The sequence below is a fragment of the Lasioglossum baleicum genome, chromosome 8 (assembly GCF_051020765.1).
Source record: "Lasioglossum baleicum chromosome 8, iyLasBale1, whole genome shotgun sequence".
In the NCBI taxonomy this organism is placed as follows: domain Eukaryota; kingdom Metazoa; phylum Arthropoda; class Insecta; order Hymenoptera; family Halictidae; genus Lasioglossum; species Lasioglossum baleicum.
In genome coordinates, this window is record NC_134936.1 from 8599123 (window position 1) to 8624595 (window position 25473).

Below are 25473 nucleotides of genomic sequence, written 5' to 3' on the forward strand. Positions count from 1 at the left end.
TCCGATCGGTACAGCCTATACGCATACGTGGTCAATCTCGGAAAATCTGTGGACGCCCCGCTGTGCAATTAAACGAGATATTGCCAATTTCTCTATCAGACATTCGCGGAATGCTTTATCAAGTATGACAATGTTTTAAAGCTATACTAAATTGTTCGTCCTACCTGTAAATGCAAATCGAAATGCAATCTCCAATGACAAAATCCAGTATCAATTAATTTTATGTCTTAATCAAACTGCGGATTTTTTGGCACGTATATTGAATATAAATGTGATAAATTTATTCAATATACAGTTTATATATATATATATACGTGGTGTAAAAATATCGAAATTATTCACGCAGGAAATTAGTTGTTGTCCAATGTTAATCTTTGTAAATTACATCTACAAATTTTTATTTTGTACACAGATTCACAGTCTGGCCTTACATTTAGTAAAATAAATTGAGAGAAATGTGAAAATTAGGAAGAATATTTCTGGCATCGATTGATGTGTATATTACTAAAATGTATTTCAATTAATTTTTATGGTTTCGTGGAATGCTTTATCAAGTATGACAATTTTTTAAAGCTATACTAAATTGTTCGTCCTGTTTGTAGTCAAATGCAATCTTCAACGACAAAATCCAGTATCAATTAATTTTATGTCTTAATCAGACTGCGTATTTTTTGCACGTATATTAAATATTTTGATAAATTCATTCAATATACAGTTTAAGTAGTGTCAAAATATCGAAATTATTCACACAGGAAATTACATCTACAAAATTATATTTTGTACACAGATTCACAGTCTGGTCATAACAAAATAAATTGAGAGAAATGTGAAAATTAGAAATAACATTTCTGGCATCAATTGATATGTACTTAAATGTATTTCAATTAATTTTTGTGGTTTAATTTACTAGTTTGTGAACCTTTCTTTAAGAACTTTGCTGTCTCAACATAATTATGTTCGAAAAGTGAGGAAAAATACTACCAGCAGGTTAAACATTTTCATTATTTTGGATTAAGTATAACAAATGCATTTTATATAACAGTTTAGTGTGGTACGAATAATAATGCTTCGCCAATAACGATCTTGTACAACAAATGAAAGGTTGTACATAATACAACGAACTTTTACGCAATCCCATGATCGGGTTATTATCTACGACGACCATTATGCAGTTTTATAAAATTGATAATTGATGATCGTGTAATCGGATGCCCATCGCAACGAACAAAGTTGTAGAAAGTTTTCAATCGTACCTCGAAGACAAATTGCAAAACTTCTTGCAGAATATACTGCTGACAAATTGCATTCTTCCTATACGTTTCGTTGAGTGCATCGACAAGCAGTGAGCACTGGACGATAATCAATGGAATAGTATCAACGGGGAATACACTATACAGGATATTTCTTTCAGTCTCTGTCAATCGTAGAACATAACATAACCGCCGAGGGTCGCTGCAGGACGTCCGTTTTCTGACCAGAAGCAATTTACTCGGTTGCATCGAGTGGCACGCAAGAACTTGCATCGTGCTTGTATTAATGCACGCGTGAATACACGCTTCTGTTTGACAGGAATAACTGGCGATAGCATCGTCGATCGTGCATGAAAGGAATTATGTAATCCACCTCTGAATATTCTTCGATCGGTAGCCGTTCGCACGGGCTTCTTTCCCAGGAATCTTAGCCATTTCGATTTTACATGTGCAACAGGATATTAGGACTGTCCAATCATATCGAAACATTGTTAACTTTTACGTTTTACATAAAATAACGACCGGTAAAAACAAATTAAAATAGCACGGCTAGTTTACCGTGAACCATTGAACAAAACTAATTAAAGAATGAAAATAATTTTGGCTCAACTATTCTACTAATTTATCAGACATGAAATACATACGATGGATACTTTCTATCCACTGAGCTAAAACCGAAATAAATGATTGCGAAATTGAATAACTTCGCTTTAAACATTTTTACTCTGGTTTCATGAAATTATATATATATATTTATTTTATTTATATTAATTACATATATAATTATGTAGAGATACATTGTATATCATTTAAACAAAAATACATCATTTAAAATTATTCTTTAAAATATGATATATCGATTACAATAATTGCATTCGAATAATGAGATTAAATGTATATGAATGTAAATGTGCTTCGTAAAATTTCGATTAGCAAATTTACACTCTCAGGACATTATTCTCGAATTTTGATATTCACAATTTCGTTCTTCATTTATGTACAATGACATTTTGTTCTTTTTTATTATTTAATGATATTAGCCTTCTTCGTTTGTATATTATGAGTTGCAACTTCCTTTAAATACAAGACACTGCATCTTTTATTTATTACAGACAAATATTCCTGTTCATAAAATATTTATTACGTATTTGTTGATAAACAAATAGGAAAATTGTATAAACAAGATGTAGTTAACTTACCAAACAATGATTTTATAAAGTTATTTTTCGATAAAGGAGTTATTCAGTCGAATTTTTTCAGTTTTATACGTGCGCATACTTTCTTCCTCGACTAAATAAATAAACTGGCCTCATATTTCCATCTACCATTGGACTGTCGCTGCAGCGTTTTTTGCAGTCATCCAATTCAGCGATGTTTCTTCGACCTCTTCTTCCTCCTCCTCTTTCACCTCTTCTTCTTCCTCGTACTTCTATACCCTTTCGCGATTCGCCGACGTTTCGGAGATACAGCTCCTTGATTACTGCCAGATGTTTCTCGCTTCCGACCTTTCTCTCTTTTCTCCTTTCTCCAAATAAGAGGATCGAGCTTTTTTGCCGGTTTCGGGACGATTTCTTATCCGATCGAGACGCACAATGGCAACAGATCAACGGCAGATTTAAAACCGCGTAAATATTTATTTTCTCCGCGATAATTTACATCCTGACCTTGACTTTTTATTGCGCATTATCTCCAAACCTTGTTGTCGAAGACATAAACGTGTTACAACAATTTCACAAATGTATTACAACAATTTCACAAATGTATTACAACAATTTCACAAATGTATTACAACATTGATTTCAAATAGTTTTAGGTTTAGACAATAGCTGTGTAAATTGAATTCGAACATTTTTGTCCAGGTGATGTTTGATTTAAGTGGAAGAACAGTCTCGTGTTTATTTAATTAGTAACATATTTTCTTTCACTATTTCAATAGAATGCTATTTTATAAACAATTTTTGGGTGGCAATGCTACCAACGATACTACTTCTATTTAGTGACCAATGGCCATGATGTTACTTTCGAAATATTCTGTTAAAATATTGAATGTTATTTTAATTTCTCAACAATTTCAAGTGAACTTAATGTAGCATACATATTTTTGAACAAAAACCTCTCAGATCCGACATAAGTAGGTGGTGTTGTGGTCAGATTAATAGACATCTTTTTATGCATTATTATAATAAAACTAATATAAAAAGTCTAGATCATTTCGAGATTATACAAGCAAATTAACATCGTCCACCCCGAAGGGTTAAGCAGAAAATTTTGATAAAGTATTTTCAAGGTTCAACACATTTGACAAGTACAAAAAATCGATTGTGTGACCCGTCCACACTGCGTCCCTAAACACCCGCAAATAGTATCGCTGGATGCTGCGGTCTCACGATGCTCCCGTTCCACCCTGTCGAAGCCATCCATCATAAATCGCCAGCAACATCCCTTTAATTCACCGGGAACAGGACAGCGGTATGATTCTAAGCCAAACCCAGGGCCCAAAGAAATTCCTCCATTAAAAGGGAACAAGCGATCGCAGGAGTCGTCTGGACCGCGCCTTGAGGAGGCAGGACCGAAAAAAAATCCCTAGCTTGGGAGGAGACAGAATGATCAACCGCTTCTCGCAATATCTCTCGCGCGGCCACGGGGAATTTCTCAAACATTGTCCCGTCGATTCCCTCTGACAATGGTATTTCCATTCGGCCCGGTCCGGCCCGACAAACGTTCGATCAGCCGTAGCCCCATCGATCCCGAGCCCTCGGGGAAGATCCTTCTCCTCTCTCTCTGGATCCCCAAAAAGGGCGATCGTTCGCGGGGGAAGGGCCGAGGATAAGTCGAGACGGGTACAGTGAAAGGGAAAGGTCGCGGTTGAACGGAAAGCGAACGCGAATTTCGTACAAGACTCTGCTCTCAGGATAGGTCGCCGAGGTCGGCGGTGTTCCTCGACCCGATCCCCGTCCTCCAACATTTCGGCAAGGATCCAAGACCCTTTTGCAACTTTATCGCGAATGCTCCATCGTATTTTATCGCTGTCGATTGTTCCTCGACCGATTGTTCTTTTGCTGTTAACGTTTCTGGTTTTCTGGGGGACCTCTCTCTCTCTCGCATTGTTGCTCGAGTCTTGTTGTTCTGGTCTGCTGGATTGTGGGTACTGGATTGTACTACACAATTTAAAATACACAAATCAATTTCACCATTTTGTGGTACTCTCATAGCAGTGTTTCTATACAGGGTCGTCCGTTTTTAAACGGCCAAACGTTAACCAGCTGTAGACGACCCCAAATGGAACAACTTTTACCCCTATCACTTTTTTTGTTTCGGCCTTGATTTCCAGATAATTGCAAGAAACCATCATTTTTCGAGTTTACATAAAATTAAGTATCTCAGGACTCGAATGATGAATCTTGATGGTTTTTCCTTTCTTTAGTTTAAAATAAGTAGGGGCATCTTTTTTATTTTATAAACTTTTTTGTATGACCTTCGGATCATGGTTTTTTTGGCGCGGGGCACACCGTGGAGTCTGAAAGAAATAAGTTGGAAAGTGGCGGTGTGCCCCACGTCAAAAAAACCATGATCCGAAGGTCATACAAAAAAGTTTATCGAATAAAAAAGATGCCCCTACTTATTTTAAACTAAACAAAGGAAAAACCATCAAGATTCATCATTGGAGTCCTGAGATACTTAATTTTATGTAAACTCAAAAAATGATGGTTTTTTGCAATTATCTGGAAATCAAGGCCGAAACAAAAAAAGTGATAGGGGTAAAAGTTGTTCCATTTGGGGTCGTCTACAGCTGGTTAACGTTTGGCCGTTTAAAAACGGTTGACCCTGTATAGGGTGTCCCAAAACTCCTTCGCTTCCCGGAAATGGGAGGTTCCTGAGGTCATTTGAAGCGACATTTTCCTTTGCAAAAATGGCCGCCGCTGCTTTGTTTAGGAGTTATTAACGAAAAACCAGAGACCAATCAGAGCTGACAAGTCCTCCATAAAGAGTGTACAATTCTTACGCATTCGTAATCGCGTATATTTAATAATCCAGCCCATTTTTTATTCTAATTGAACACTATCCTTTTCTAGCGGTAAAGTGCTTGTACACAACTAACGTAAATATACTTATAAAAATATAATTTTGTACAATCGTTAACTCTATCTTATTGCCACTTGGAATAATAAAAATGTTCAACGAGTAGGATGCAGGGGTGAAATACAAAATGATAGTTAATTTCAGGTTGAATTTTTACCATGTTTAAGGTTGCGATAGGGTTCGACCTAAGTGGAAATAAATATTCCGGACCCTTATCTGTAAGCCACGCTATTCTTTCATTTTGCTCCTGGCGAGACTCTGCTCGAGAGGAGGACCCGAAGTAGGTGGATAATCTAACGGGCAGACAATACGCATTCCAGTCGTGTGTTTTGTCGACGGGACAAATTGCAACGCCCGTTAAACGATCGCTTTATGCCCGTGGCGGTCTTCCGCGGTCTCAAGTTCGTTCGCATGAACTGCTGGCTATTTCCACCGATTCTAATTACGATTGGTCTCACCGTGATCAAAATCGCGCTGCAGTGGGTCATTGTCATAGCTGCGATTTTAGCAATGGGATCTGTCACTGAAAAATATTGCAACTCGTGTATCCATTTTTCTTTACGTATTTTTCATCCCATTTTCTTGCAAATGACATCGGACCTATCATTAAACTTTAAATTGTTAGCTATTTATATTAAGCTTAATTGAAAAAAGTGGTTTCTAAGATAAGTGTAAGAAAATTTTTAATCTATCTCTAAAACTCTAAATGATTAAGCAGCTATTATTACAACTCTGGGTCAAAATGGACCATGCGACAAAATCTTAACACAATTAGGGTTCTCCATTTATTTGTTCCTTTCCCACGTCTTTAATTTTTACAGATTTTAGTGAAAGTTTTATTTTATCCCCTAATTAGCAGGTTTTTGAAAGGAGGCATTTTAACCTCTTCGCTACCACCGTCACAAATATGTGACATCCATAATCTGACAGTACACTTAAAAACAGTAAAATTAATTTTATGCACTTCGTTGTTTAAAGTCATAGTGGAATGCATAAATCTGTGACTTTCTTCTGCTAAACTGTGTTAATAATTCAAAATTGGGTACGTTGCATTTAATCAAAGTTTCGAACAAGGAAGATAAGCAACGGAACAACTGCTGATAGCGAACGTGTTAATTATTGACTTCCTAAGTACATGTACTTACTGCAATAAATAATATACAAACAGAAGATTGATTCCCACGCACTGAAAGAAATTTGAAACTGTAGAAGTTCTCCCGACTCCTGTACCGGAGGCTAAATTAATCGTCGAGCTTTAAGCGGAGAAACAAGATAACGCGAACTACCGGTGTCAGGGGAAGAGGGGTCCATTTTGTCGTTAGCATCGTCCAGCGGCGTTTACACGTACGCCCATAATGTAACCGAGTCTTTTCCCATCAAACTTAACAGAAGAACAGGAGGGTGCGCGATAAGTCACGGCCCTGTGCTCAGAAAACTGAATTATGGCTCCCGTATTCGGAATCAGTCGCGGAACATATAGAAACGGGGTTGCTGTTGCTTCTCACTCCAGTACCTGCTGTGCAATTTAGACTTTTTTATTTATTTATTCCTTCCCTGTATGTTTAACTGTCGTGAATTTTAGTGAACATTTTATTTGATAAATGAACTAAGTAGCTAACTGGGTTTTAACATACAGTAGCGGACAAAAGTTTAAGACCGCTCTAAAGAAGACGATAATTTTTTTAATATTGTACTATACGATTTGAACTTTTTTGGGAAGCTAGAGCAATTAGTTTACTAAAGGATGTGAAAAGAAATTTTTTCAAAAATTGCAATTGATCGGAATTGTTGAAAAAATACTAAAAGTTGAATTTTTAACTTTTTTATGTGGGCCTTAATTGAAAATTTAAAAAATACATTTTGTAGATCTGCGTCAATTAAACATATTCTGAAAATTTCCGTCAAAATCGGTCAAAAATTTCGTCAAAAACGTTTAAAGATGGTAAAAATTGCAGATTTTCAAACTTTTCGGCAATAAATCGTGAAAATCTGCAATTTTTACCATCTTTAAACGTTTGTAGCTCATTGCAACGTCGACCGATTTTGACGAAATTTTTTTTCAGAATATGTTTTAATTGACACAGATCTACAAAACGTATTTTTTAAATTTTTAATATAGATTCACATAAAAAAGTTAAAAATTCAACTTTTAGTATTTGTTCAACAATTCCGATCAATTGCAATTTTTGAAAAAATTTCTTTTCACATCCTTTAGTAAACTAATTGCTCTAGCTTCCCAAAAAAGTTCAAATCGTATAGTACAATATTAAAAAAGTTTTATCGTCTTCTTTAGAGTGGTCTTAAACTTTTGTCCGCTACTGTATCTGAATAATACTAATAAAAAATTATTTGTTATAGACATCGTTAGATTATTACTAGTTTCATAGGATTCTTGAACAAACCATTTAAGAATAGGCTTTTACGACTATCACCAAATGTCCTTGAAACAAAACAATGTTTATTTGAAATGTGTTTAAAAAATTAATAACTTACGAGATAATTGTGTTAAATGTGGTCTGAATGCAATTACTATGCAGTTATTAATAATATAATATTTATATACAAGTTCCTATGCAGAGAGTGTTCCAAGAATGTTGCATTTCCGTGAAGTGTGTGATTTCCGAGGTCATTTGCAATAACTTTTTCCTTTTCGAAAATGCTCTTCTTGGCTTCGTGAAGGAGTTATTAACGAAAAACACGGACCAATCAGAGTGCGGTAACAGCAGTTCGTCTCCGCCTCGGCCAACGCCACGCCCTACTTTGCAATAACTGCACTCTGATTGGTCCGTGTTTTTCGTTAATAACTCCTAAACAAACTCACAGAGAACATTTTGGCAAAGAAAAAAGTTACTTCAAATGACTTAGAAATCGCCCGTTTCAAGACGGTGTAACATTTTTGGGACACTTTGTATTTTTGTTTATAAATTAGTCTCATTTTTAAGAAATTTGTATATGTAAGTTCAGTATTTTATCGATAATTGTCCCCAACACGGGACATTATCCGCCAGGGATACTATTCTTTGACTTTTGCCGAACGTAGAAAAGGGCAGCGGAGCTCGGGAGGCCTCGGTCGCCGAGAAGTGTAAACATAACTAATCCAATAACAAAACTTCTTTATTTTTCATTATTTATTGATGGGACTTTGACCAACATATCGGTGGCATTTTTCTAATGAAAATGATACCAAATATGATATAATTCAAATTATATTGACTTGTGTAATGAAAGTTTTCGATGCAAAGAAGGACAGCGTATCCTCGTTGCGTTCGAAACTTTCATCGTTCATTAAACAAGTCAATATTGTCGGAATTATATCATATATGGTATCATTTTCATCAGAAAAATTCCACGAATATGTTGGTGAAAGTTCCATAACAAATTAATGAAAAATAAAGAAGTTTTGTCATTGGATTAGTGTGGTCTTCACCGATACATCCGAGCCGTATGATGTCATACTTCTCGGCGACCGAGGCGTCTCGAGCTTCATAGCCCCTCAAGGGGATACACCCCGTAGGACTGGGGATAGTTGTGGGCCACTTATCGGCCAGACTTTTGGGACATTTGTCGATGAAATACTGTACCTTGGGGATATCATGCTGCGTATAAAATGAGATGCAAGTTTAATGGTCAACATAGAATTCAACGTGTCAAACAACCACGTGTGTAGTTCCTCCAGACAAGGATAGGTGATTTGTGCTTGGACTAGTTTGTTGACAAATGCCTATTTGACAAATGCTCGACTCCAATTCGGCCATTTGGTCCCCTGGCGATTTCTCGTTTGCGACTGGCTAGACCATCCCACGATGTATAAATAAGGCAGTGAGTCAGAAGGTGTGCAGGAGGTGAGTCAACCGGCCACGAAACTGAAGCAGACTTTAGCAGAGACGTGTCTTCCGTGAGGCCACCTTCGTCCGTCGCGTCGGCTCTCGTGACGTAAATATCCGTCCGTCCGGCGTCGCTCTGTTATCCTGTCGCAGCTCCTTGTCCGCGAAAGGGGGTGAAGCCAGGTGAAAAATATGGCCGACCGCCACGGACAAATTTAGCGGGAATATTTCATTCGTGTATGCAGCTGCCGCTGTTTTTCTGCGAGCCCCCCCCCCCTCTCTTTTTTCGCTGCGCCGAATGCGAAACCTCTTTTCTGCTCGAAACGGGAATCGCCGTGATGCCCGGCCAGATTGTTGGTGGGTGGTAACCATCTCTGCTTCTTTTTGCGTTTCCCGTGGTTCGGGTGGCATTTACCTTTTTGCTTCACAAAATAGTAACTTTTTTGAAATTGGTTTTTTGACCCTCCAGCGAGGGTTGCTGAGGCGAATTCCCGTTTCTTTGGAACTTGGGATTTTTATTGAAAAATGAGACAGGCGAAAATATCACCTGCGTATTAAATTAGGGATTATAATAAGTAGACTGCGGATTTTTATGCATTTACGAAGAAATTGACTGGGTGAAATATGAAACAGTAAACGATTAGCAAAATTTAAGAACATTGTAATGTTGTTTTTAATGCAACAATATAATTAAGGGATGAAATCAGTTTTTATTTGACTCCTGCTTCCCCCCCCCCCCAGAATCAATGAAGAACATTTTTATTTTGCATAAAAATCCGCAGTCTAATAAAGGTACCTCAGAATTTTATCAGGTTTTCTAAGGGCCCGGAACAATGAGAAGTTAAAGACCACTGGTTAATGAGAAATTATATTAGCAGAGGGCTGACTTTGTGTTAAAATTTAATCACCACGATTTATTTCTCATAGTCGAAATTAAAGAGAGAAAATTTTTATGCGAAACATTTTTCAAGATTTCTGTGTTTAAGATCAGTTCAAAATCATTATATGCTTGATCATTGAATTTGTCTTGAAGTCGACTACAATGCGACTACAAGTCAATCTAAAAAAGTGAAGGTGACCTTTTATTGACCTTGTAGTCGTGACACTTTGTGACCGTTTTAGTAACCTTGACCTTTTATTGAAATGAAGCTTCTTCGAAGTCCTAATGACAATTTTTAAAGAGTACGAATAAAATATAAGGATGAAATCACATATAAGAAGAAAAAATAAAAACGTAGTAATGAATTCGTGTTTGAACTACCCCTCGACACCGAGTCAGAGGTCGCCTTGATCTTCTTTGAACTTCAAATTTATTGATCAGGGTGAAACTTCTGGTCTTTATCGTGACCATACGCTACCGTCACTTTTATGGTTGCCTTCATCTTAGGGACCTTTATACACGCATCGTAATCAAACTGCAACAATTTCAGTATACCATTTCGTATGCTATTGCGCCGGGAACGAGTTTACAACATAACTACGTCCATAACACACGAAACTAAAGACTATATTACCCAGCCATGTATAAAGTTTTACGATTCATTTCGCTGTGCAACCACCTCCCCGAACTTCTCTTCCATTACACCATTTACCAGAAATATCTGAGACACCGGACGTCTCGGAGACATAACACACAATGCTACCGATTACCTTTGTTGGTATCGAACGTGCAAGGCTGGATGAAATGGTATATCGAATAGTAAACAGTAAATAGTCGATTTTATTTAATCGCACACGTAATTTCGAAAATATGTTCTTCAAACGACACCTAATTAAAACAGTATCTTATTTCAAGGGTTAAAGTATATGTAAGTACATTGGAACATGCACTATGTATAAAATGAGATACAAACTTTCCTGTTTTAAAATTTAATAAAACTTCCATTTAAAAAAAAAATGTAAAAAAACTTTTTAAAAACCACGGGGAGGGCCCAAAAGGGCGACCCTACGAGTACAGACGGCACCAAGTGCACTATTTCCTTAACAGCAGTTGTATAAATTAACTTAATTAGGTGTTTATCATGTTTTTTAAATGTGGGCCCGTCAATCAACAGCAAAGGTCATTAGCAACATAAAAATATTGTTTGCATTATTAAATATGTCAGTACCGAATCAATTACTACACATTTAGGTATTGTATGAGATATTAGATCAATTTCATATCCATAAAATTCTAAAAAAATCATGAGGAATGGAAATATTCTAGATCGGAAGAAATGTTTAATTTTCAAGTTAAAATATCTCCGAGCGCAAAGGGTTAAATTTTGATCAACAAATGAAATGAAATAACATTTGTAAACAACCTCGTGTTAATATGATTTTAGTTAAAATTGTCGCAAAGTAACTGAATGTATTTCCACTGTTTAAAGCAGACTTAATTGTAGGAAATTTTGTCATAAATTCTGCCATATTTTCCTTCTTATTATCAGAATCGTCCCCGTTCGATTAAACATTATCCCCGTTTCATAACGCACGATTACACAATTAAATAAGCAAAAATGGAGGCACTGGGCGTAATTTAACGATTAAATTGTCACGCGGTAACTACCAATGGCCGAAGTGTTCTCCGAGCCGTTTAGCACGTCGCAACAATATTTTCCGAGTTTAATAAGTTTACGGCGGCATTTAACACGCCACTCCTCGACAATACATTAATCCGTGAAGCGCGCGACGCGGTGCCATAACGGGTCGATTTTACGGCAAATTACAGTCTCAAATGAGCTCACCGTTCGCCAGATCTTAATCCGATTTGTCATGCTTCCTCGTAACGCGCGATTTAACGCACAATCCTCGGACAGAAACTCGAGGGATCAGCGGATTAACGCGAATCGGTGGGTCCACGTGGGGAAAGTAGCACGTGGAAAAAGAAATGGCGCGTCCACGGACTAAACGACCCGGCGATGGCGGATCGTAAAACGTCGCGCGTTTATCCGCCATAACACAGACCGGAGGAAGATATTTTATTTATTCTGTGCCGAATTAATGGCGTCGCCGCTGAAACTGTGGTAGATCGGCTGAAGCAAAAAAGAAGTCGAAAGGCGTCCTGCGAAATTAACGCGTGTTTAAAGCGTGGCCAATGAACGCGCAATTAGGCTTGATAATTGGGTCCCTCGATTGCTGAGAAACCCCTCGTCGACATGTGTTCACGCTGGTGGTGGCCTCCGGAACGCTACTGAATTTCATTTTCAGTAAACAGCTCGTGTAGCAGTCTGGAACAATTTATATTGTTTATTTTACAATTCTGTTTCGTGAGGTTTGAATTTTTATTCTATTGGTACATTACTTATACTGGCGGTATAAAGTGATTAACAAATTGTCGACTTTGCACATTTATGAAAGGATTTAAAGAATCTAAATACACTCAAATTATTAAGAAGTGTCTTGCAATTAATGCAATTAGGCACAGTGCTAACTTTCTTATACAGGTTGTGTAATTAGTAGACTGCGGATTTTATGCATTTATGACAAAAATGGGTACGTACAATTTAAAGCAGTGGACATGTTAAAAATATATGAGGACATCAATGGATTAGTTTTAGCTGAATTAATTAGATAATTAAAAGAAGAATACAATTTTTATTTGGCTCCTGTGTCCTGCAATCAATATCAACATTTTTTATTTTGCATAAAGTCTAGTTTGATGAGTTTTTATCAAGATGCTACGTCAGAATGATCATGACTTGTTTGATTATATTCTTCCACTGTAATTAGGTTCGAAATATATATTTCGTTCTCACTATTAGCCTTCGGCTGATGAGGATTTCATAATCTTTTGCAATTAGTTGATTGGATGTGCTATAATTCTTTCTTTTTACAGTACTTATTACAATCTCTTACTTTCTGAAACGTGTTACAACTTTTTCATTTTCGCTTCGTGCAAAATACCTTTCTTTCTTAAGCTTCTTATCCTATAATAGGATTTAAAACTGGCAATAATTTCACATGTTTATGTCCATACCTTTTTATCTCGTGAGTACATATATTGTTCTTTTGTGAGTATATTGCTCTTTTTATTAATGTATTTCTATTATAAAGTATAGTTTAGTATAGAGTGCTACAACCTTTTAAATAATTTGTACATTTTCACAAAGTCTATTGTTTAACTTATGGTTTATTGTGTATAAAAAAGTGATATGTATCTATTTATTAAAAAACAGCAGGATTGAGGATTCAGATCTAAAACTATTACCAATTGTAGTTTGATAATAATCTTATTGCTTTTGGTATTTAACCCCTTATTTCCCAGTAACCGTGCACGTCAGTTTAAAAAACATAGTTTCGAGTATCATAGCATAAATAATAAGAAAGATTTAACTAAAAAAATAACACTTGTACTTGAAGACTATCTATACACCCCCCGAAAAGGCCATTTCCATATATCCAATAGTTATACTAAAAAATGGTTAAAAATCACTTCTTTTCACTGTGTTATTCTCGGAGGCACCACTAAAAACTGCTGTACCATTATTCAATATAATGTTTACATTATGAAATATGTTGATATCCAATCAACTACTAAACAACTAAGTATTCTATGAGGTATTATATCAATTTCATATCCATAAAATGAAGAAAAATCATATATTGTAGAATGGAATTATTCCAGGTCGGAAGAAATGTTTAATATTCGAGTTAAAATAGCTCCGACAGCAAAGGGTTAAATTAAACTGGCCTAATCAGTGCACAGGTTAATACTCTTAGGTGAAAATACAATAGAGTACCAATATTCATCTTTATGCAAAATAAAAATTTCTTAGCTGAATTGCACCAAACTGCAGTGAAATAGAAATTTATTTTCTTCCCTATTATTTTTAGTAGGTTGAGAATGATGTAATAGTACGTTTAAATTTTTCTAATATTTTTGCTATTTTAAATTACACCTATTCATTGTGTTTATAAATGCATAAAATCCGCACTATATTCGTGACAAAGAAATAAGAAGATAAATAAAAACGCTGGCAGGGACATATTAGAGAAACGTCCTATAATAATTGCGCTCTCTGTGGTTTGGTGTACGGGGTAGTTTAAAATATGGTCCACACGATTTTTTAGGCATTTCGAGTGGAAGGGGTTGTAATTTATTCTTCCCCGCTTCTGTATTCCCATCGGCGAGCGGCTTGTTCCCCGATGCACATCTCTGGCACAAAAATGGGCAACCGGCTTTCTCCGAAAAACGTGGTCGGTTCCCCAGAAGACTTTCCATATCGGTTCCCCTAAAATACGGCCGATCTATCCTCGTTGGTTAGCTCTGGGTGCAGCCGACCCGAAATGACCTCATTTTCGCTTAAGAATAACTCACGTGGTGGCTGGTCGGTTCGTTCGCTCGTGAACGATGCATCGTCCTCGAAAAATTTATCGGCAGCTTAAACAAAAAGTGTCCGGAGGTAGACACGGGGGTGAAACGGTAAAGTGCACCGGCGACATTGAAACGCAATCCCTCTCGACAAAAGGAATCCATATTTCCGTCTCTTGCGTTCCGAGCTCCCGGCGCTCGGTTACAATGGAAATGCATTAAGCATTACGGTGGAATATTGCAATCGATAAAATAGTGGTATATTGTTTTAATTTACGGTGCCGTTCCGCCATGAAAGATACGGTCCCAACCGTTATGGTGCCGCTTGTCAGCGCACTCTTTGAGCACCGGGAATTTCCTGCGTGCACACGTGCGTTACACGTTTCCGAACAATAAAGGTCAAACGCTCGGCGAACAGTTTACGGCGGGCCAGGCCAGTTTTCTTGGGTCACTCGTAAAGTTTGACGGAATCGTAAAGACACGGACAGCACCCTCTGTCACGACGACACGCTCCCTCGGGGAAAACCAGCGATTTTTTCACTCCGGGAACATACGGTTGTCCTTGGAAATATCCATGGGGGCGCGGGCGGTACGGACCTTTTCGGTGGACCGGAAAATCCATGGGATCAAGTACTCCCCTGTCGAGTGTACAGACGATATCTGTTATCGTTTCCGGGAGCTCAGATGAATTTGTTAATTTCTAAGCTGTGTGCACTCTGAACTGGTGCGAGAGGTTTTGTTGATTTTATTTTTTGAACGTTACAAATGTAATTTCAGATAGTAACAATGGTTTAAAAAGACGATAACTTTTTTAACACTATTTTCTTTTGTACAATCATCCCCCTTTCGGCTGTAGATTTATTGAATAATTTCACTTTAACGCGACTTGGCAGTCTCCAATTTTTATTTAGAATTTTTCTGCCTTCTGGCGTAAGTAATAGTTATACTACATATTATCTATCGATAGTGGTTATCGCTCAGGGCATATAGCAAGACAAGACGTCGAACGAACTTATCTAAAATAAGGTGACATAACTGTCAGTTAAAGAGTTTATTGTTTCGTTTTTTATCGTCAACTGAGTGTACTGTATTCTGAGTGAGATCGAGGGCGAGAGCCTATCTATATCGAGCTAATCAATATCGCAGTCAAGTACAATTTTTAACAGACTAAATCGATTCTTCCATGCTTCAACTCCAATCTTAATAATATTGGGTTGACAAGAAAGTAATTTCGATATTTTATGGTAAAATGGAAACCAATTTTTTCTTCAAGTAATGAACTTTAATGAATAAGATATTTTCCCTTTTGTTCAATGATGATTTGCCAAAAGGAATTAATAAGAAAATATTTTATTGATTAAAGTTCATTGCTTGAATAAAAAATTTCGGTTTTTTACTTCGTACTTGCCAACCCAATAGAATGCAAATGAATTCTTTAATTCCAGTGTTAAAGAAGGAATATTTTGTGTTAACATATTAGGTGTAGAAATGATGTTTTTAGAACAAAAATGAGAGAGTATAATTTTGAAACAGTTTTGGAAGATTGAAATAAATTAACTGTATGAATTATTTACATCTTCATAGAACTACCGAAGAGATAAATAAATTTCTATTTGGTTCCTGTGTCTTGCTATTGATGCAAACAATTTTCATTTTGCATAAAGGTCCACACTGATTGTTTACAGCGTATTAATATTGTTTAGCTGTTACAATATTCTAGCAGGAAGCAGTCTTTTGAACTCGATTGACAACGTTCGAAAATATCTTGCTGCAAGCTCATCGAGTTTTGACGGCCCGCAAATTGCAGATAAATAGCGTCGGGTCATCAAGAATAACAGCGAGTATTGCGATGACTTTTCAATAAAATCGTAAGGAATTAATTTCCATGGCTAATGCTTGAAACTTGAAACATTTGAATTTCTCCGCGCACGTAGCTGCACGTGAAGTCCTTAAGTCTGGTCTTAATTGCCACCGTTTGTATTCAGTGGCAGGGTCGAAAAATCGAGAAGAAATCCGTTCGGGCGACGGACGTTGCATGTCCGAAAAAAACTTGTTGTATCGTCCTCTCGCGCCGAATCGCCGCGAAGTGGCCGGCTGAAGACATTAAAGGAACTGTACCATTAGTCAGGTTTAAGTTCTTTCGAGTGGTCCTTTTAATGAAGAGCGAACGCGCAGATACGGTCTGGTCGCAATCACCGGCGAAGAATACGGTCGTCGTATGCTTGAAACGATTATTATTCGACTTCTTTCGGTTCGTTCGCTCTTCTTTTCGAGCGTGCGCAATTAAACGAACTTTTCGCCGTGATTCGCTCACCGAAGGGCGAAGAAAACGCACCGCGAACGTGTCATTATCTGGTTTTAAAGTCTTCCGGGCTGGCTGAGGACGAGCAAATTGCCCACGGTACCATAAATCGACCGTTAAACTTGGACGGAATGACCGAACGCCGATTAAACGATTGATCCGCGAAGAATTCGCGGTTCGATCGACCGCCGAACAAAATTAGCAATCTTCACGAAGTTAGTTTGGCTTTTCATTAAAAAGAAAAAAGTTTTCTTGCACTTTACCTCCTAGGTCAATAACCAACATTTTCTACGATATCGAATGATGTCGTACTTTATATTGGGTAAATTAAAATTAACATATTTATTCATAGGTTTATTCAATAACATGATAACAGATTTTGTGCATTTATGACAAAAAAATTTTATAAAAAAAATTAAACCGACTTTGAAAAAACGCCCTAAAAAGTATAAAATAATTTCCATTTAATTTATGTAAAAACACACGAACTTAAATACAATACAATCTTTTCGGAGGCGGCGCAAAACAAAAAATTTTCCAATTGACAGATGTTGCTGATTTCGTAATTTCCAGTATCGAAAATTTTCAATTTTGCGCCGCCTCCGAAAAGATTGTATGGTATTTAAGTTCGTGCGTATTCACATAAATTAAATGGAAATTATTTTATACTTTTTAGGGCGTTTTTTCAAAGTCGGTTTAATTTTTTTTATAAAATTTTTTTTATTTCACACTTTTTTCACACTTTTTATCTCTGTCAGCCGTCACATTCCAAATCGTAATTTATAAATATCTGAAAGCCGTAATTGTTCCGAATATCTAACATTTAGCGGAGTTCACAACGGTATCACCACCCTACATTTTCGCAAATGAAATCGTAATTAATAAAAAAATGTAAAATTTTTTTGCACGCGACCATCCCGGGAACATACTCTACAAGATGCAAAAGGTTTCGTTCCGATTGCTCCATCCATCTCTGTGTAATCGGTGAACATACATAGAAAAAAAAGCGAAAAAAAGGCACATACAGATCGAATTGAGTAACCTCCTCCTTTTTCGAAGTCGGTTAAAAACTGAGTAGGTTTCATTTAAAACAACAGAAAGATTAGAAGAATTCAGAAATACTGCTATATTATTTTCAACCCATTAAACGTATTAAAACAGAAAATACATTTTTATTTCACCCCAGTTTGTTGCAATTATTTTGCATAAAGATCCGCTGTCAAATGATAATTTGTCTCAAAAATGACAAAACGTAATAGAAAAGAATGGAAAATATGTTATTGAATAAATCTCTATAAATAAATATTTTAATTTCACGATTTTCCTATTTATTTTTTAGAAAGAAAAATTTTACGTGATTTTTGCAACTTAATAAAACTACGAAGAGGAGGAGCAGACTCCTATTTGGTTCCTAGATGTTCATAAACATCTGCCACTGATAAAACATTTTTATCTCAAACAAGTGCTATACTATAACAGTTAAACAAACAATCTGTGTTTGTTACCGAGTCATCCGAGGCAAGTTAAACAACGTCACTACCTCGCAGATTGCGATCCTAACAACATTGATCGTATACCTCGTTTTATACATTATATTTCATAAAATCCAGCAGTATCAAGCCAATCGATAAAAAGAACAGTTCCCTATCACGATCGTTACACTTCGTGTGCCGCGCTGGGAAAAGAGCAAAATGAACAGACTGTCGAACCCGGTGTTCACCTCTTTGCTCTTTTCAGCATTCTGTGCCGCGCGCAATCATCGTCATCATCGCGTCGATCATCTGTCGATTCTTTAATATCACGATCGAGATACATCTTGTACCTCGTGTCAAGATACAAGATCGATTTACTTAAACCGGCTCGGTCACGATCGATCCGCGAGCAGCTGGAACCCCGTGATAATCCTGAGTATCCCGACTTCCTTCTTCATTTACTCTTCCCTGGCGTTCCTCTTCTCCCGCCATCACGCTCGGCTCAACGAGACTGAGACGCATTCAAAGGGTTTGCTAAGGACTGCTTTATTTGGAACGTCCGATAACTTATTCTTGTATTTCTTTGCTGCTATCTGACGCTATTGTGCGTCTCGTTTCGGGGATATTTTTATCTCTCCCCTTCTTCCTGTTTCTTCTGGTAAGTTCCCAATTTTCTGTGTAAGAATATTTTGTTTCTCACGACTTAAACTGCGGATTTTTAAAAATTGTTTGCGTCAATTGCAGGACAACCAGACAGTAATTTATTTCTATTTTTAATATTATTAATACGTTGTATCCATATTTTTATATCTTTTTAAATTTCCTCTATGGAAGTTCATTTTTTCAATTTAGTTCGCAACCTTTTGTTTCGTAATTCTTTTATTGTGATCATTCCTTTTGAACTGTATACCATTGGGAAGCTCTGAATTTTACGATTAATTTGAGATAAAATACTCGTGCTTAAAAAATATATATAAATGACTTTGTTTGAGAAAATATAGAGATCGTAAACTTAGTTGCCAACCTAATATACAGGTAGGAGCAAAACTGATCACACTCAGAATAACTTCCTTATGCATGGACCAAACGGCTTCAATTTCTCTTGTAAGGCTAGAAGAATTAGTTTAGTAAATGACGTCTAAAAAATATGTTAAAAAAATGCATCTGGTCGGAATAGTGAAACACAATAATACAAATTGATAATTATATTTATGACTTCTTTAGCTGAGCCAATAACGAAAATTTAAAAGATGTGTTCGGTCAACTCGTGTAAATTATATACGTTCTGAAAATTTCAATGAAATTAGTTAATTGGTTTAACCACGTAAATCGAAGTGCATTGAATCAGTCTAATAAAATAATGTTTCATATATTTTCCTTTGGAAACACGAAACTAACAATGGCGACTCAATTCTGAATCCCAAACGGACTCGTTGCTCGAGTCAATACTAATTCCAAGACCCTTCCGTTCGAGAACGCAATAAAGGTCTTTTATAGATCCTCAAGCCATTAAATTCAACTAGCGTAATGGATAAATTGCGCTATAGTCTGACGGGTGATCTTCGTTTTGGCGTATCCGTCACCGATTCTTCTCCGCGTCCTGTAGAAAGTACGCACGATATAACTTTGGTATTTTCACTGGGATCTTGTCGGTTTCAAGCCGTTTTTAAAATATAAATTCGAAGTGATATGTACCTATGATATGAAACAAATGTACAGAAATGAGTGAACATTATTTTTAAAATAATGGAGAAGGGGCCACGTATTAATTTTAATCCGAAAACCTTTCAAAAATACATAGAAAAGTCAATTTGTACAATTCATCGTGATCCATTGCATTTTTTTAATGCAACTATTTTACAAAAATAAATTCGACATGTTGTTTACCTATGAAATGAAACAAATGTATAGAAAAGAGTAAACATTATTTTTAAAATAATGGAGAAGGGACCATAAATTAATTTTAATCCGAAAACCTTTTAAAAATTCATAAAAAAGTCAATTTGTACAATTCATCGTGATCCATTGCATTTTTTTAATGCAACTATTTTACAAAAATAAATTCGACATGTCCCCTTTACCTATGCAATGAAACAAATGTATAGAAAAGAGTGAACATCATTTTTAAATTAACGGAGAAGGGGCCACGTATTAATTTTAATCCGAAAACCTTTCAAAAATTTATTAAAAAGTCAATTTGTACAATTCATCGTGATCCATTGCATTTTTTTAATGCAACTATTTTACAAAAATAAATTCGACATGTCGTTTACCTATGCAATGAAACAAATGTATAGAAAAGAGTGAACATCATTTTTAAATTAACGGAGAAGGGGCCACGTATTAATTTTAATCCGAAAACCTTTCAAAAATTTATTAAAAAGTCAATTTGTACAATTCATCGTAATCTACTGCATTTTTCTAATGCAACTATTTTTCAAAAATAAATTTGACATTTTATTTACCTATGGTATAAAATAAATATTGTTTGAATTATCGATCGTATGGTTGTTAAATGAATAATATGTTAGTGTTCTCGGCGCAACGGTATCAACTAATTACGAAAAAGCATAAAATAAATGTAAAATAAAATAAAATAAAATAAAATAAATGTAAAATAAAATAAATGTAAAATAAAATAAATGTACACAGAAAAGAATAAACATTATTTTTATTAGGTTCTTACATCTAACAATTTTTCCAAACCCACGAAAATTGGTGCAATGTTTCACGGTCACTGTGCAATTATAAATAGTCTATTAACGTAACATTTACGTAACCATCGTAATCGCTTTATCGAATCAAACTGATTGTTGATCATGGATCACGGCCACCCATAGGAAATCTTTCCGTCCGGACGAGCTATGGCGGCCAATTTGAACGTTCACAATAAATCAAACGCGACCAGGGCGATGCTGGCTTAATGCAGATTGCGCTTATATGCAGATTCAGGGTAGAACAAACGCGTCGGATCGTCGCGTACGCGGGCCCGGTAACATTTTAATCGGTTTCCAAGGTTAGTTTCGTGTAAACGAGCCCTAACGAGCGGGTCGCTGATTCCGAATGCACGCGGATCGTGTGCTCTTCGCTGCCGGAGCACGCAACATTGCATTATTAATTGCGAGCCAATTAAGGCGCGTTACAACGTTACATCGTTTTACCACGCGAGTCGGTCTGGTGCGCGAGCATTCGCTGAAAATTGAGCCGAGAAAGCGCCCACTGCCGCGTTCGTGATTAACGCCTCTGAAACTACGAATATAGAAACGGAAACTGCCGTTTCATGCAAAATCCCGGCGGGTAAATGTTCAACCAGACGTGTTTTCTGAATGTTTCATGAACGTTCTTCTGAAACTAACCCAGACCGAACGTGCCACGTGAAAGCAAATGGTAAACAATGCTTTATAAAAATGACAGCATAGAATCTACTTGGATCCTCCTATTTTGTATTTCTTTAAAGTGTGACGCTATAAACGAAACATAACTTGTTGTTTTAAAGTGTAAAATAAAAATAGGTGAAATATTATTCTAGACTTTTATATGCAACTATTTTTGAGGAACGTTAAGCAATATTTTACTTCGATGTGTACAGTGTCGTAAGGAACGTACAACACATTCGAAATGTTTCTGTGCGTGAAGGGGTTGGATTTGTATTCGGAATTATTTTTACAAGATCGTCAATATTCTGCGTTGTTCTCCAGACAACGATTCTCATCATTATGAATGAATCATGATTGTCGAATCTCGTGGCTTGATGTAAATCTGAAAAATGAAAGCGGAAGTTATTTCTGACTCAACCAAGCACCTGGTGCGCCACCGTTGAATCGTAATGATGAGTAAGGATGAATAAGATGGATGACGAGAAGAATTAACACGGCAGAAATAATTCAGGGAACTAATGACCGTCAAGTGCTCTTAACACTGTCCAAGGATAAATCCGAAATTATCGTTTGAAAAGGTGTTTCCACCGAGCAAAATCAATCCGGGCGCAAAGTTCTCGTACACACAATGATCAGCGTATTACGTCAACCATCTGTACTTGACCAGGCAACCACTCTAGCAGCTGATGACCTTAATAATGCTTCGCATAAATATGTGCGCGCTACAAGACGCACTTTGCATCTCGTCGAGCACAGAACCTCGTCTTAGGATTTCCTTGAAACCCGTAACGTGCGATCTCATTACGGGCGGCGAGAGCTCCGAGTATAATAAATTAAATTAATCATAGAATTCGCGGAAATTTCACGGAGATGCTTAATCCTGTCTCGTTGCCGAGATTCGTGACTCATGGCGTGCCAAACTCGTTAGGGTTAAACGCGGCTGAGGTCGTGGGCTGTAATCGTTGCGCTCCGCGAATTATTGTTCCATGTATTAGCTATGAAATATTTACGGTATGTTCATATTGCAACAATGCACAGAAGTTTCGTTTCGTTAACATTTTAGTGTCAATTTGATCTGATGGAATATAAAACATACGTGCCTGCAAACTAAGAATGGTCCAGCGGCCCCACCCACAATTTTTATTGATATTGTGTGGAAAACAATAGTTTTAGGTTGAAAAATAACCCCCCAAAATTTTAAGTCGCTAACCTCTCATGTAAGGATGATATGAGGGTAAATACCCTTAACTGTATCATTTTTTTGCTCGGTTGTTAATTAAGATATTCAGATAAAAGAAAAACGAAAATACTCGAACTTACCTCCTTCATATCATATATTTTTTTCACAATTTTGGTCAGATTATTAAGGGCAGAAAAAAAGGGGAAAGAGTTACCTCCCTCTGCCAGTATGTATCATATTAGTCACGTGTCCGGGCTGTCGCGGAAGCGTGGGGGAATAGCGTTGTAGAAGGGGAAGGTAGAGTGGGGACACAAGTCTTCACCCTTTGCACTCGGAGCTATTTCAAGCAATATGATGTTTTTCATTTTATGGATATGGAAAATTGATATAATACCTCATACAATCCTTAATTGTTGAGTATATGATTAGATACCAACATGTTTAACAATGAAAAAAACTGCGGATCATCATGCATTTTGGCTTCCAAAATTTTTTAAAAAGAGTAGAGTATAAAATTAGACAGAATTTTTAGTACAATTATTATTTATTTCACATCTGCAAAGGCTACTGCCACTGTGAATAAGATTCTATTTTATACAACTTTCCTACAATTCGTCTATAAAAATTGAAAATTGCATAAACATCCGCAGTCTAATGATTACTATACTTTTCTGTATACTTCTACATACTTTTCCTACTAATCAATGCTTACCAATCAATAAACTGCGGATCTTTATGCAAAATAAAAATTGTCTTCATAAATTCTACAACATAGGAGTCAAATAGAAATGTAATTTTTTCTCCAATGATATTAATCAGCTGAAACGAGTACATTGATATTTTCAAATCCTTTTAATCTGTCCACTGCTGTAAATTGCACATACTCATTTTCGCCATAAAATGCATAAAATCCGCAGTCTACTAATCACAAAATAATTGATTACTGCCCAACTTCTGCCTGCTGTAGAAGACCGACCGTATTCGGGATTGCAATTCCAGAGCCTGGAGTCGCGTCTTCGCGTCGAGGCGTGACAAAGTGCGTGTAAATGCGATCTCAATCGGCCGTTGAAGTATCCGGTTCCCAGAGGAGATCGAATCGAACGAGCTCTTAACGAGTCGACCGGTCGCGGCCGGGCCGTTACGTCCAATTGCGATGGCGCGGTCATTAACGACACGAATTCATCGGCGGCGACGTTTTAACTTTAAACGATCCACTCACTGTTTTATATGTTTGCAGGCTTGCGCCCCGAGGTACATCTGGTACTCCGTGTCCCAGTCGAAGTACGACTCCGAGGACAATCGATGGAGCAAGGAATCGACCGCAGGGAATCGACGGGAACCTGTCGGCACCTGTTGGGTTGTCAGCGACGGCGTGAAGGAATCGCAAGAATTTTCGCCCTGCCGAACGAGTAAGTTTCTTATTATTTTAATTATCGCTTTTCTAAGCTGGGTAGAGACGTGTGTATATGTACTGACGTGTCTTCAGGATCTTTGACAGATTTAGGGCAGTCAGATGGGATGATTTATGATGAATAGTCTCCGGATTTTATGCATTTATGACGGAAATGAGTAGGTGCAATTTAAAACAGCGAAAATATTAAAAGACTTTAAGGGTATTAATATAATTATCTTCAATACATTAAAATTATCAGTGAAAAATATAAATATATATTTAACTCCTGTGTCTCTTGCAATTGAATATATTATTTTTACTACATTAAAATTATCAGTGAAAAATATAAATTTATATTTAGCTTCTTCTATAAATTATATTTATATATAAATTTATATTTAGCGACTTCTAGTTTTGCATACACATCCGCAGTCTAATGATGTTGTATGCTTCAGGCCATTACCAGTTTAGAATAACCTGTTTGAAGCAAGTTAATACTTAATTACTAGATGAAATACAAAACTGTGAAAACATTAGAAGAATTAAGAAATAAACTAGACGAAAATATCAATCGACTGAGTAGGTGTAAGACAAAACGGAAGAAAGAATTGTTCAGAGGACAAATGAATTTCCATGTATGTAACTCCCTTTTTGTTATACTTGACGCAGACAATTTTTATTTTGCACAAAGAGTCATTACGCTATTTCAAACCCGTGGTAATTATTAAAAAATCATGTTTGTGCAATTTCCACGTCTCGTAAAATTGACTCAGAAAATTGTTACTCCTCTGTTCCATAATAAAGTAGCAGTTGATGAATTTAATTTGCCCCATAATAATAGTAGCAAGAAAAAGAATAAATATAGAACAGAACATTTATTATAAAAAACTAGATTACATTAAACATTAAATTAAAAATAGTACTCCTAATTTTTATTTCGAGTGTTCGGATAGTTTCTGGATTTTTCAATAATTTCGTTACTGCATTTTAAACTGTAAACATCGATTGCAAGACACAGGAGCCAAATAAAAATTTCATTCTTCTTTCGATTATCTTGTTAAGGTGAAACTAATACACTGGTGGCCTTTAATCTTTTTAATACCTCCACTATTTTAAATTGTACGTACCCATTCTGGTTATAAATGCATAAAATCCGCAGTCTAAACATAACTTACAGCTGCATTCGCCAATAATTCCCGTATAAATATTCACTTGATACTATTATAATGAGATAGAGGAGTATTTTACATAAAACCGTGCAGTCTATGAATTACTTTACAAAGCCAGCAAGTTCTCAACGCT

General features: G+C 36.4%; 1 protein-coding gene across 2 annotated transcripts in view; it reads left to right on the forward strand.

The window, feature by feature from the left end:
• The window catches only part of If (integrin subunit alpha inflated), a 154348-nt gene that overhangs the window by 63243 nt on the left and 65632 nt on the right, over positions 1–25473 (forward strand). For both annotated transcript variants that reach the window (XM_076429118.1, XM_076429119.1), the window contains exon 4: positions 24016–24187. In XM_076429118.1, the coding sequence (XP_076285233.1) occupies positions 24016–24187 (172 nt within the window). The remainder of the gene's footprint in view (positions 1–24015; positions 24188–25473) is intronic.